At 53.0% G+C, this 14,076-nt stretch overlaps 1 protein-coding gene across 17 annotated transcripts in view; it reads right to left on the bottom strand.

Annotated features, from left to right (window-relative positions):
* The window catches only part of ZMYND8 (zinc finger MYND-type containing 8), a 112,692-nt gene that overhangs the window by 38,182 nt on the left and 60,434 nt on the right, over positions 1–14,076 (bottom strand). For all 17 annotated transcript variants that reach the window (XM_075528642.1, XM_075528655.1, XM_075528648.1 and 14 more), the window contains 2 exons: positions 13,108–13,223; positions 5,959–6,434 (listed from right to left, as the gene is read on the bottom strand). In XM_075528642.1, the coding sequence (XP_075384757.1) occupies positions 5,959–6,434; positions 13,108–13,223 (592 nt within the window). The remainder of the gene's footprint in view (positions 1–5,958; positions 6,435–13,107; positions 13,224–14,076) is intronic.

Below are 14,076 nucleotides of genomic sequence, written 5' to 3'. Positions count from 1 at the left end.
ATCCTATGTCACCACAAGGGTTCCTAGTATTGCTATTCTCACTATTATGTTAATATGATCACCTCGCTGGTGGGCTTGAACTGCTGTCAATATCCCTCGGCACCTCCAAGGCTCCTGGCTTCCCGACACGAGGCGGTCAAGTTTTTTCACAAGTTCTAATCCGTCTATATCCACTGCCACCCATGGGTGATCCACAAACCACCCAGCTCACACATGCATCTACGCAGCATAGGGTGTTTGTGGTGGCAAATTGTCTGTTTCTCATTTTTGAGCTAATATATAACCATTAGAGTTGTCCCCACTTACAGGAGTCTAGACTTGAGATTTCTCTTGCAGAATCAGAAGGCTGGCAACACTGGGCCCACTTTCCTCCCTGGAAGAACCAGCAGGGGTGAAACAGAACCGCATACTCTGAAAAGGTTGCATGCCCTTCCCATGGCATTAACCTTAGTGAAACGAAATGCTAGCGCTTTGGATCCATCATCCAATCCCGTGGTTCTCAACAGGTGGTGAGCCTGACTGCCGCGGCACATTTGGCTGACGCAGTAGGGCTGTCACCACAAGATCAGCGGTTCAAATCCAGTAGTGCTAAAGAAGGAAGATGACGCAATCGGTTCCTATGAAGATTTACAGTCTTGAAGATGCTAGGCACCCATTCTACCTTGTCCCATCCATCCCAACAAATTGGAATTAGCTGAATGATGAGTTTGGGGGAGGGGGGTTGTTGCGTTTTTTGATAGTTACGACAGAGGTAGGACGCTGCTGGCACCCAGTGTATCCATGCAGGAGATGCTGCAAACAGCCTGCAATGCACAGGACCACGCCCTTCAGGAAAGAATCATCTTACATATAAGTAACAATAGGAACACTTGGTGGCCTAGTGGTGACGCACTGGGTTGCTAACCACAAGGTTAGTGGTTCGAAACCAACAGCCACTCCACATAAGAAAGATGAGGCCCAGTACTCACACAGACAGTTACGATCTCAAAAACCCCATAGGGCAGGGTCACCCAGAGGTGGAGTCAGCTTAATGACAGTGAGTTGTTTTGGGGTAAGGAAATACAAAATAAACCAGCCCTACACCATCCTCCAGGGGCTGGACTCGCGCTGTGCGTGTCAGCATGTCAATTACTGACTTTTTTCGGAGGAAGTCACCCGGCCTTTTTTCCAAGGTCCCTCCAGGGGACTCAAACCACCAACTTCCAGGGAGTGGTGGAGCACGAGGGCTTTTCAGTACAGCAGGCAGCCCACATTTCGCGCATTACCAAGACAGACCCGTACCTGGGGAAGGGTAGCGTCTGGGACCGTGGAGGGTCAGCAGAAAAGAGGAAGACCCTGGACAAGAGCCATGGACGTGCTGGTTGCACCAAGGAACCCAAACCGAGCAGCCACGGCGAGGGCAGCGTGTGTGTGTGCGTACACCTGGCCGTGGTTTCATTCTGTTGTGCATGGCGTTTGCGATGAGTCTGAAATGACTCCCTGGAACCGAACAACCAAACAAACAGACAAACAACCTGCGGTCAGAGTCCATTCGCTCTCACAAGACAGAGTAAAATGCCCCTCGGGGTTAACGCAGGGATCTCTAGGAAGCCGCCAGGGGGCCGGAACCACCGACTCTGTGGCTCAAAGCCAAGTGCGTAACGACTGCACCACCAGGGCTCCCTAACAACCACTGAAAGCCCCCAGAACTCACTGTGTCGACGAGTTGGATTGGATTCATTATAAAAAACCTCGCTGTAATCAAGTCCATACAACAGACCCTGTGGGCTTCCAAGAGTGTTGACTCTTGACAAGAGTAGAAAGCTTCATCTCTCTTGAGCAGAGGGGTTGGTGGTTCCTAACTGCTGGCCCTGGGGTGGACAGTCCAACCAGGTACCCATTATGGCCCCCAGGCGCCTTGAGTCTGACTCCTGACAGCCTGAACAGGGCTTCTGAGGTTACATCGTTTCAGGAACAGTCAGTCTCTGTTTTCTCATTAGCCACTGGTGGAATGAACCACTGACCTTGTGGTTAGTGGCTCAACACCTGTCACAGGGCATCTTCTAACAGGAATGATGAGGGACAAGTATCCGAGGGTACCCACACAGTGCGCTCACGTGCACCCTCACACTGTAGTTCACCCCAATCCCGACTGGCACACTTGCCCCAGTTCAATCGTTCCCTAACTGCCTGCTGCCTCCAAGCAGGGGTTCCAACTGAACAGTACAATGTATAAGCCAAACGGGAACAAATGCTGAAACGGCTGTCTATGGGTTAACCATGCTTGTGTGTGCGTGTGTGTGTGTGCGAGTGTCCTGTGACTTTAGTTTTCCGCAGCCAGCAACTGTTTGATGACTAGTAGGTGTCCCCGTCACAGCCACAAGGGGAGTATAACAGAAGAGTTTCTGTTTTTTCCCTGAACCGTAAAGTCCTAATGCAGATACAAGGTCACAGGACCATTAACTCACAGGGACGTGGAATTCTGAGTTAATGCACATTAAGGACTTAAATCAGGATTCCCCACAAGGAAATATCGGCTGAAGCATCATTCCAGGCGGGGGTGGGGAGGTGGTGGGGGAAGAGGCCACGAAAAATCACGGAGACTAAAAAGCACTTTGGCCATTAAGGCGGCAGGATTCCAAGGGCACGTTGATTGAAAGGCTCAGGCCCAAGCCAAGCGCTTACTGGAAAACTCAGTCCAGTTTTAAAGATTTACAGATACATAACTCTGAGCTCCTTGGGCCCCTAAGAAAAGCAAGGTTTCTAAACACTCATGAAAGTTTGAGCTGCACAGGCGCCAGCGGATTTTGACTTGTTGCTTTATGTTGCTGCTTCCAAAATGTTCACTACATACGTGGCTTTTCCATCAGGAGGGACTCTGTTCTACATGACTGGGGACGCTAGCCGTATCTCTAGTTCATGGGCACATGGGATGAAAAGCGAATGGAATTTTTCCACAGAGCTCCTTGAAGGCTCCTGGTCTTAGCCCTGACTCATCTTTATGCAAATAGCACGTCTTCTGCAGTCACTGTCCAGGCTGTCTCCCCACTGTGGGCCAGCAGGGGGCAGAACGGTGCGGTGAAAGGCCAGTAGGCCAGTGGGCCTTAAAGACACACTGGAACCTTAGTGTTTCTCAGAGGTCTCTGCGGGGACGGCACCTGTCTTCTGTCAAATGGGGAGGCTGACTAGGACGTTTCTTTTACCTGCAAGACTGGTTCTTAACATTTTTAAATGGTGGAGGGGGGAGAATGTTGTTTATCAAATCAAAGGAAGAACTGAAGTTCATGAAATTCACCTTTCCGTGTCCATCAACAAAGTTTTATTGTAACAAAGCTGCGCACAGAGTGGCCTAGCTGCTTCTGAGCTAGAGAGACAGCAAGGAAGAGTGGAAGAGACCAAACTCACTGCCATCGAGCTGATGCCCACCCGCCGAGACCACCAAGGGGAGGGCAGAACTTGCCCTATGGGTGTCCGAGATGACAGCTCTTCACAGGAGAAAGCCCTGCCTGTCTCCAAAGGCGGTTTCAAACAGCTGACCTTGAGGTTAGCGGCCCAACGAGTTGTCAAAACACCACCAAGCGCCTCCAGCTGAGCAGACAGAACCGCAAAACTGAAAAAACACTCACTATCCGGCCCCTTACAGGAAGAGGAACGAGTCACCTGACTGTGCGACTCCGCTCTCCTCCTTCTGTGCTCCCCGGCGCTCTACCTCACGGGCAGCACAGTGACCCCAATACATCCTTTCAAGGAGATGATTCTATTTTGGGAAAAAGGGGTCTTTACAATTTCGCGGATCCACTAGCCTATTGTATAAAAAGCCGTCAAAAATGGCGAGAGCATGCTGATGGCATGTCTACTTCTCCCTTTCCAACGACTCCTGGGGACGAGCGAGGCTGAATTAAATCCATTCGTCATGTCCTCAGATTCCTGTACAGCAGTGCTTTCTGATAGGTTGCACAGGGAAAGAACAGTGGTTCAGGGACCTGTTTTCTCTCCCTACTTACATGAATCTCATGTACATTCCGTTGCAGGTTTAATATTTCAGTAGGTAATAAAGAGCTGGCTGCACGTGGCAAAAAGCACGGTGAGGAACGCAGGCAGGTGAGTGGCGCAGCCGCCCAGCATCATAAAACAGCACCCTCCCACGGGGAGCTGCCAGGCTGAGCTCAGCAAGGAGCCCGTGTGGCTGCCTAACAGGCTTGTCAGGTTGGTTAAAAGGGAGCCCACCTGACAAGATGAAAAACAAGGGAGCTTTGAGAAAACAAAGGAGGGCGAGGGACGCTTCTGAAACGATGTCACCATCAACCACGTCAATCCCAGGACGCTTTAGGACTGACTCAGCCCTGAGGATCTGAACCAACCGCGAACCAGGAGTCAGCACTAGAGAACAGGCCTGTGTTTTGAAAGAGGGCACGTCATGTGTGCTTCACCAGCTCCATGTGCCCCACCCCGCTCCATCCTGCGTGCAGCTGGCAGCAGGGCTTGAAACACAGTCAACAACCCAACCCAAATCGATGGGATTCCCTGGGGGGTGGGGGGGATCTGACCAAGTCTCCCACGGTACTTCGGGTCCCTTGAATTGGGGCTTCCCCTTGGCAAGGAAAGAAATGGAGACAGGAAAGATAAAGGACTCAAAGCCCAAAGGACCACCCATGGTCACTGCTCTGCCCAGCAGGCCCCACGGCCCTAATTCCAATTCAGTTAACCGAGAGAACAGAGCAGAACTGCCGCCTGTGGGTCCCGAGACTAAATCTTTACAGGAGCAGAGAGCCTCGTCTTTCTCCCGAGGAATAGCTGGTGGATTAGAACCACTGACTTTAAGGCTCGCAGTCCAATGTTTGACCTACAATGTCACCGGGGCTCCTAGTTCGACTAGTTGGGGTGTTTTATTCACCCAGCACAATATCCTGACATTCACCCCGAGTTGACATTTAATAAATGGGTGGCTTTACATAAAAATTTAGGATGTCCCATTTCTCTGGAAGAATGCTAAGATCTAAAAGCCTAAGTCCACATGCCCACACGGCAGGCAGCCAGGGGCCAGAGGGAGCTCTTGCCAGGAGAGCCGGTGCACAAGTTCCGTGGTTCACCAGGCCCCAGCCCTCACCCCTCTCTCGGCGGTCTCTCCCGCCTGAGGGTGGCTGTTCTTTCCTCAGACCTGCTCTTTCTCAGTGTGGAAGCTTCTCTAAGGGTCAGAAAACGAAGGACAGCAACCCCATTTCCTTACAGCTGGTCACCATCTAGGTTCATTCGGTGATCCTATAGGACAGAGCCGGGTTGTTCCTTAGGGTTTCCAACACTGCAAGTCGCTACAGGGGCAGCCTGCCTCTTCTGTCTCCTATGGACGAGCTGGTAGGCTCAAACCAGCGATCTTCTGGTTCACAGCCAAGCGCTCAACCATTACGCCACCCATCCACTGCCACAGAGTCCATTCTGACTCATGGGGACTCGAAGGAAGTTTCCAAGACGGCTGAGCTTTACAGGGGCAGATGGGCAGCCTCTTCTTCCCACAGAGGAGCGACTGGCTTTGAACTGCGGACCTTATAGTGACCGGTCCAACTCTTTCCTTTGTATAGATGCGAGATTCTTTACGCATTTAACATGTGACCGTGTTATGTGCGTGTGAGAACCAAAAAGACGTTTTCCACATCCATCACCAGTATTTCCTTACCCTCACCATGCACCTCATTCACACACACACACACACACACACACACACGGATGCTAGGCCTGGAATTGGAGAGCAGCCAGGTGCGGTGTCAGGCACCGCTGTCAGCGGTTTGAAGATCCACTCCTTGAATCCTGTTCAGAACATTCAAGGTTTGGCTAAGCAATGGCTAAGAACAAACCTCCAGTGGCCATAGGCACAACCGCCCCTTGGGTGGGACAGACTCCCACCTTGAGCTCCAAGGGAAACCACTCCCCAACCACCACCACATTTCCCGTGGCTTCTCCCCCGTGGCCCCGCCCGGGGCTGACCTGTGCCCTTGTCCATGAAGTCCTCCTCGCTGGCGCTCAAATGGCTGGAGGTGGTCTTCTTCTCGGCATCCTGCTCCCCGTCGGAGCCCGTGTGCACCGAAGAGTTGGTGCTCATGGGAGAGCGCGGCATGTCGGACAGGGAGACCCTGCGGCCGGTGCCCCCGCTCAGTATGGGCTTGCCGATCAGGATCTTGGGGGAGGCCGTCATGTCGAAGCTGAGCTTGACCTTGTCTTGCTTGTCCACCTTGGCGGTGCCGGCGCTGGGGTTGGTGGGGTCGAGCAGCATCTGGTACTGGCTGTTGGGCGTGTAGGGTGTCCGGAAGGGAGAGTAGTTAAAGACCCCAAACTTCCTGCGGATGTTCTCCACGTAGACCTCCATCTCCTGCATGGCACTGTTAAAGATGCTTTTCGTCTTTTTTACAGAAAAAGGGATTTCTTTAGACATGAGGTAGCAATTATTGATCGGGACCCAGGCCCTAGGGAGTGCAAAAGGGTAAAACATAAACAAAAACATGAGTCTCAGTCAACTCTAAAGTCGTTTATTTCTTGACGCAAAACCCAAGTTGGCCTCCTGATCTCTGCGGAGCTTCTGAGATATGTAATCTTTTTTTTAAATCCTCTTTTTTCCCAATGACTTAGTTTGAATGGTTCCTACATTAGCCCACATCTGACACATATGTTCTGTGATAAAGACCAAACATAAGCAACAAGACTTAGTGAAAACCTGAAAAGGCTCAATGGACTTGCTAGTCGTTGAAGTCCATTAAATAGAAAGCAAGCCCGCTCGCTCCCTCGGGCTCTGGGCTGGGAAGTGGAGAGCAGACTGTCACGAGCTGTTGCTGCTTTTGGAACTGGGGTTTTAGTGGGGTGGGAGACTCACCCTGCAGTCGCAGGCCCCAAAGAAGTGCTGGTTTATAAGAGTTCACCCAAAGAGGTGAGCTCGCTCAGGAGGGAGACTATCGAAACAAAACCAGCAGCGCTCTGGTCCAATCAGTACATGATGACGCGGGACCCAGAGCACTTGTGATTCTGTGCTGGAATGCTCACCTTCCCTGGGGAGACCCGAGTCCACTTCCCAGCCAGGCACCTCCTATGCAGCCACCTCCCATCTGCCCGTCTGTCAGAGGAGGCTTGGGATGCTGACCAGTTGTCAGCGGAGAGTCCAGACTCCAGGCGACAGGCCTGGGGACATCCTTCCAGAAACTAACACATGAAAACTCTCCGGGGATTACGTGGCTTCCAGCCACAATTCATCATGGGGACGGCACAGGAGGGGCAACAATTCATTCCGTTGTGCTTGAGGTAGCCAAGTGTCAGGGGTCAAGTCAAGGCAGCTAACAAGGGCAATGGAGAAGACAGGGGAGGATGAACCCCTCACCTGTCAAACTAGGGGTGGGGTAGGGGTGGGAAACTGCCTTTTTGCCTCTGAGAGCACACCTTCTACCTCCCATGCTGGGTCAGTTCAATCTTGACCTTCCATCCAACACACCAGGTAGGCTCTGCAGACCCATGAATCTCACGATGTCAGAGGCTGCCTGATCCTAGTGAAATCTATCGATGGAGGGTCACCCTGGGTCGGAATCGACTTCATGGCAGGGGCTGCGGTAGAAGCTCGAGTACCACTGTTTCAGCGCAGCAGAGCCAAGGATGCCCCAGGAGCTTTGTCAAATTCCCTCAGCTTCAGGCTGAGTTGCAGCTAGGAACTGAAGGGTCCCAAGACTGAATCGTGCCCCAGGAAAGTGGTCAGCTTGGCTAGGCCACGATTCTCCATGGTCTGACAGTGACATCCAGATAAGGGCTTGAAATTTAGTGGGAGCCCACGTGGGGGAAAGTTGTCTTTTATACGGGTCCTTCTTGGTTTGTTGTAAACATCTTCTCAGGAAATCAAGCAGCTCCCATCATCCCAACAAAGGACAACGCTACATATGAGGGCAGAGGACATCCTTGGGAGAGTTTATGTTACTAACATTGGGGAGTTGATGACATTAACAGGATTGTAGCCAAAATGCTCAACATACTGGACTTGGACAATGTTTTTCTGGAGGTAAGCATTTCTCCATGACATCGCATGCATGTGTCAGCCTGCTAAAGGACCGACAAAAAATCAAAGGATTAACTCTCTGCAATTCCAGAAGCAGGCCTGTCCTCAAAAGACGCTAATCCACTATGGAGAAATCAAAATCATTTCAACATGGAAATAAATTATTGGTGAATGTGACCATCTTAAAAAAAAAAAGTTGCTGGTTATGTAAAGATGTAGTCATCCTCCACTTGGGATATGTTGTGAATCTGGACTCCTAGGTGTGAGTGAGGCAAGTCGGTTGGTGTTGGGGAGGATGTCATTTTGTTAAGACGGCCGAGGGTAGGGTATAGACACTGTTTCTCAACTAGCGGCCCTGGTGGGATGTTCGAAGCTTGGCCAGCGTGGGACTCACATCACATTGAGAAGAACGGGGAGCTGGGTGCATCCTTTGGACCAACGGTTCTCAACCCTTTCACAGGGTCGCCTGATTCATAACAGTAACAACATTGCGGTGATGAGGTAGCAACGAAAAAAATTACATGGCTTGGGGGTCACAACATGAGGAACTGTATGAAAGGGACACGGCATTCGGAAGGTTGAGAACCATGGTTTTGGACACTGGGACGCTCCTGGACGCAGGGCAAGATTGAGAGCAAGAAGCAAGTACATCGCCCAGGAACACCGATGTTGAACGGCGACAAGGGCCTCCCTTCAGAGCTGGCAAAGAGAGAAAGCCTTCCCAAGTGGGTCCTGGAGCCCCCTGAACTGTGAGAAAATAGGCTTGCGTTTGTTCGACTCATGCGATCCGATTGTGGTACTTCTGCTACAGCAGAACTAGAAAACTAGTACAGGGGATGGGCAGGTTTCCAAGGAAGCCCTTTTGGATTTCACAGGCCAGAGACTCCAGACCACTGAAGAAGGGGCAGTGGCATCTTTGCTGCGCCCCAAGGGGCCTCAGGAACCCCAGCCCTGCTCACGCCTTCCAGCTTTCAGAGGAAGGCAAAAAAGTAGGGTTGGCTTCAAATATAAATCGTGCGCACAATTTTCTCTTTGTGGGAAAGACATATGTAACCAAACATTTGCCGCCCCGCTCTATTGTGTGTGTACATTGGTCACACGCATCTTGTCCAATCATCACCACAATTGGGCCCAAAATTGCCCATCACCCTTTATAGAACTCTCCCCAGTCCCCTTCTTCCCCTTCCCACCCAGCCCGGCTGCTTACGAATAAACCGAGGTCTCTACATCAGTGTGTTGTCAGCCTGCATCTGCACAAACCTGGGTGGGCGAGGCTGGGTGCACACAGGGAAGGCCCGGCCAGACAGGTGTGGGGAGCACAGCCCGCCCCCACCAGGGCTGCATGGACAAGCGGTTCCGAAACCTGACCCAGACTCAGCTCCAGCTCTGTCGCCAGGCAGGTCAGGCCAGGACCCCTTACACTGGGGGTGGGGAGAACGAGATCAGGTCAGGAGTGGGGCCCAGGGCCCATTCAAAAAGGCCCTGAAGCCAATGCAGAGCAACACCAGCCAGTCATTGCCATTGTGACTTCCAACGCTGGTGTCTGCATCGGGGCCTGACTGCTTCCTTCCAGGCTCTCAGGTGCCCTTCCTGGAATTGTCTGCCACTATTTTCTGGAAAGCAAGCCCAGGAAGTACTTTAATGGAAATGAGATTTGCCTCCCCATATGCAGGGCCTAGAGAACATCACCCTGAGGCAGCAGGGCGGGCCCCACCACACTTAAAAGCCTGCACTCAAGACTCTTCACCCCACTGCGCAGTTTGCAGGCTGTGTGGCCTTGGGACAGGGTATAACCTCTCGGTTCCTCAATTATCTGAGTAAGATGGGCATCACCAGAGCCCTTCTTTCACAAGGTTGGGTAGTCTTGTAAAGAAACAAGTTCATACACCTTAAAAAAAAAAACCCGGGCAGGACCTGGGAGGCAGTAAGCATTCAATGGGTGCTGTGTGTGTTTTGTTTTATACTATCTGCAGACACTTAAACGATAAAACATTTTTCTACATTCTTATGTATTTGTAAACTAAGACAAGAAAGGAAAGCATACAGGGAGACTCCTCAGGCCCACACTGCTTCGAGCTGCTGCCTGCTGGTCACCCTCACCCCGCTCCGACCAAGACTTGCAGTCCCCGGAAAGGGACCAGTGGCCGTCATGCTCAAGCATCCCTTAGTTCCAGGGCCTTAGGCAGAGCAGCCAGGAAGAAACTCTACAGGCGTGGGCGACTCTCAAACCCTCTGTAAAGGAAGGGACCCCATCCCACCATGAGAAGCTCCTGTTAAGAATGGCTTCACCCCGTGGCTCCGTGGTGACCTAGCCAGGGCAAACGACTTCTAGCAATCCGGGAAGTCTGGTATGCACTGCTTCACCGCTGGGGAATCTCCTTCCCAACTCCCCACTCCCCTCCCCCAAACCACCAGACAGGAGGCACCATAGAGGCTGGGAGGGAACCAGAAAACCCCGTGGGCTGCCACAGACTACCCCAGCAGTGGCACAATCCTCAAGCTGGTATCAGGGCCTGAATTCTGGTCCCTAGGTGGGCAGAAGACGCTGTTGACTGTCAGAGCCCTGAATCTACTCGTGCGCACCATTAAGGAGTGGGAAGTTTGGAAGTAGATTTCCACCACTCCCCCAGCCAGACCAGGGAGGAGCAACCTGGCCCTCAGGGACCTGCCTGGGTGTGTCCTGTGGTATCTGGGGCCCTGGGGTCTCTGGTTTACTGCCTTGGTCAGAGGGCGGGACCCAAACTTGCAAGCTTTTCTAATCTGCAGTCAGGTACACATCCCAATCCCTCCCTTCCTCCAGACTCGGGACCTCTTGCTGGAGACAGAGAGGCACTGACCCCCCGCCTGTCAGGACCCTGCGAAGACTTCCTTTGTTCTGTTTCCCATTTCAGTGGCCAAGTGGCTGTGACCCCCGCCCCCCTCAGACACCGTTATGGCCTTGTGCCGATGGCCGCCCTCGCCAGGATGACTGGTCTCGATCTGTCCTGTTTCTGACTTTAAAAAGGGGGTCTCTATAAATTACATTTCAATTCAGGGTCTGCTTCCCATTCCCTCTCTGCCCTCCCACCCTCCAACAAATTCCTGCTGTTTGCTTTCCCACAAAGACACTGGAGAAGTCCCGCTTCTGACAGCTCTAAAATGCAGTCATGCTGGGGGGGTTGAGGGGGGAGCCAGGCCCCTGAATAGCCCTGTACATCTAAGCCAGTGATTCTCAACCTTCCTAATGCCGGGACCCATTCATACAGTTCGTGTGGTGGCGACCCCCCAAACCAGAAAATTATTTTCATTACTACTTCATCACTGTCACTTTTCTACTGTTATGAATTGGGTGACCCCTGTGAAAGGGTCGTTTGGCCCCCAAAGGGGTCGAGACCCACAGGTTAAGAACGACAGACCTAAGCCCACTTTGCATGCAGCGGGATCCAAGCTGTGAGTGGTATGGGGGAGGGGGCATCTCCCTGACTCTGAGCACTGCCATCCTCGTCCATCTGTTCCCTCATCCATCTGTTCCCTTGGCATCTCCACGCTTCATTCTACTGGAGAGTGAGAATGACCTTCGAGTACTAGGCATGTACCCCGCCCAGATGATTCAGCAAGCTGGCCTGCTTACAGACGCCTTGCCCCGCCCCTCATTGTAGCTCCTCCCCCTTCCCTCCCCACACCCCCCAGCTGTCCGCTCTGCTCTTGCTGGCCCCTAAGCCCACACCTCCACACCCCACTGCCAGTTCCCTCGTAATCTGAAAGAGCCTGGCCCGACCCGTGCTCCTACTGCCTCCTTTAGAATGGATCTTGTCGACCTGCTAACTGCAGGGTCACAAGTTCAAAACTAGCCGAGCCGAGGAAGAAAGGGGAGGCTTTCTATACCCATAAGGAGTAGTAGGTCTACCCTGCCCTAAAGGATCACCAGGAGTCGGCATCGACTGCAGGACACTGAGTTGTATAGGCCCTTTGAGCGAGGGAATCTCCCCGGCCCACAGGCTCACTCACCACCTGTGCACCAGGGGAATGGGTGCATTTCAGAAAGATCTGTCAAACCAAGTACAGTGCAGTGCTTCCCACCAAACTCCTGACTCAACTCCTGTTCCTCCTCCCTCTGGGGAGAGGCTGCTGCAGGTGCCCAGGGAGTGAGTCTGCAGGTGACTTTTGGAGTCCTTGCTTTGCTTTGCAAAACAGCAAGCAAAACATTAGCCAAGAGAGCTGGATTTCAGATCCTGGAATTGCTGAAGAGGATACCCACCCGACTGTGTCTCTCCCTGTGGGGCTCTAATTTCAGCATCTGGGTTTTAAATGGTCACCCCTCCAACACTCACACGCTCTCTCAAACAGCGCGGCGGGGCTTTGAAAGGGGGGTGGGTCCATAGCTTGCTTCAGAGATGCAAGATCCTACGAGCCACTCATTCCCCAACCGGTCGTTCTCGGGGCTCCCCTGGTAAGGGCAATGGCTAGGAGCTGGAATAATGCCTTGTGCGGTAAGTGCGGGGAGGGAAGAGGGGCGGGGAGGGAGGCTCCCCCGCCTGTCAAAATAGCATCACTTGTAATTTCCCTCGTAGCTTCAGGGGGAAGTCCCCGGCAGACAATCGCATTTCCTGGCACGCTGGGGAAATATTTCTGAACCGATCCTGACAGCATCGTTTTGAAAAGCAGTCTGCACAGCGGTTTCCATGTCCTCCGGAAAGGCAACCGAGAGAAGCAATGAGCAATTGTCCTTCACCGGCCACCGAGCCCACCCCGATGGTGGCTTCACGCACAGGGCCGCGGGCCAGGCTCCTCTTAACCAACCCCCACGGGCCGAGCCTCACTTACGCAGGCTCCACACAAGCCCGGGAAGGACTTTCAGACCACGAGATGAACAGCAGGGACGGAATTTCCCTATGGTGGCGTGGCTGGACTGCCATCGGCAGCGTCTGCTGGACAAAAGCGGGCCTTTCTACCCCCGCGAACAGTTCGAGGCTCAGAGGCCCACAGGGGAGGGGTCGCTCTGAGCAAGCGATCAGTCTGAAGCGCGACAAGAAACAAAGGAACAGCCGTGCCCTCCTCCCCGCCCGTCCAGTGACAGGTTCAAAGGTTTCCGGGAAAACAACCGCCTGATGCTGACTCTGGAGGCCCACCTGTCATGTTGTCCAAAGAAGCGGGCATCAACCTGCCCATCTTTGTCCCTCAGGGCTTTGGCAGGCCAGAACGGAAAGCCCTTCAGCTTCGCCCAGACCAAAGGGTGCGGATTGCTCTAAGAAGAGAAAAACAAAATCCAAGGTTTGTATGCGTTTCACAGCTGGAAGCAGAGCCCAGGCAAGCCAGGGCCGGCCCCACGCCGCAGGGGCAGAGACGATCGCTTCAAGCAGGGTCTCCGCTAAGCGGTGCACCCCATCAGCCTGGGCGTCCACGGTGAGGTCAGGAAGGGAAGAGCTCAAATCCTGCCCCTGCCTAGCACTTGCGATGACCTGGGTGGCTACAGGTTGCACCTTTCTGGGCACCATGGACCTGGCGGTGCCTAATGTCCACAGTAACGGAGGATTCGATGCGCCCTGTGCCAGGCCTATCATTGCGGCCAGAATCAGCTGCCTTGTGTATGCAAAGACCCTGGTGGTACAGGGACCGCACTCGGCTAGCTATACCACTATGTATGAGGGCCCAAGTGCAGCCAAAAGCCTCAGAAGAAGACTTGATAATCGACTCCCGCACACCCCCCAAAAAACCACAGAACCACCCTGCAGAGCACGGTTCTGGCACTCAGAGGAGAACTAGTCGGCCAGAATCGACATCAACTGGTCTGGCACTTTCTATCAAAGGCAACTCAGAGCATCTAACTGTCCTAGCGTTCACCTCCAAAGGCAGGGGTAGAGGGAAACGCTGCTCCGATCACTCCATCGCCTTTCTCTCGTCAGAGCACCAGTTTGGGAAATGCAGATCCCCAGGAAACCACACTAAGGTGACGCCCTGGTTCCCAAGAAGCAGTTAATCCAGAGAGGCACATTCCCAACCCTCCAACAGAGACCCAGGCCAGGATGTCAACAGCGCGCCCACTGCTTTGGGACAACGTGTTCCCACATCTCTCTGGCTGAGCTCCTTCCCACTCAGCC

This window comes from Tenrec ecaudatus, chromosome 12 (assembly GCF_050624435.1).
Source record: "Tenrec ecaudatus isolate mTenEca1 chromosome 12, mTenEca1.hap1, whole genome shotgun sequence".
Taxonomy (NCBI): Eukaryota; Metazoa; Chordata; class Mammalia; order Afrosoricida; family Tenrecidae; genus Tenrec; species Tenrec ecaudatus.
This window is presented reverse-complemented; position numbering and strand designations above follow the sequence as displayed.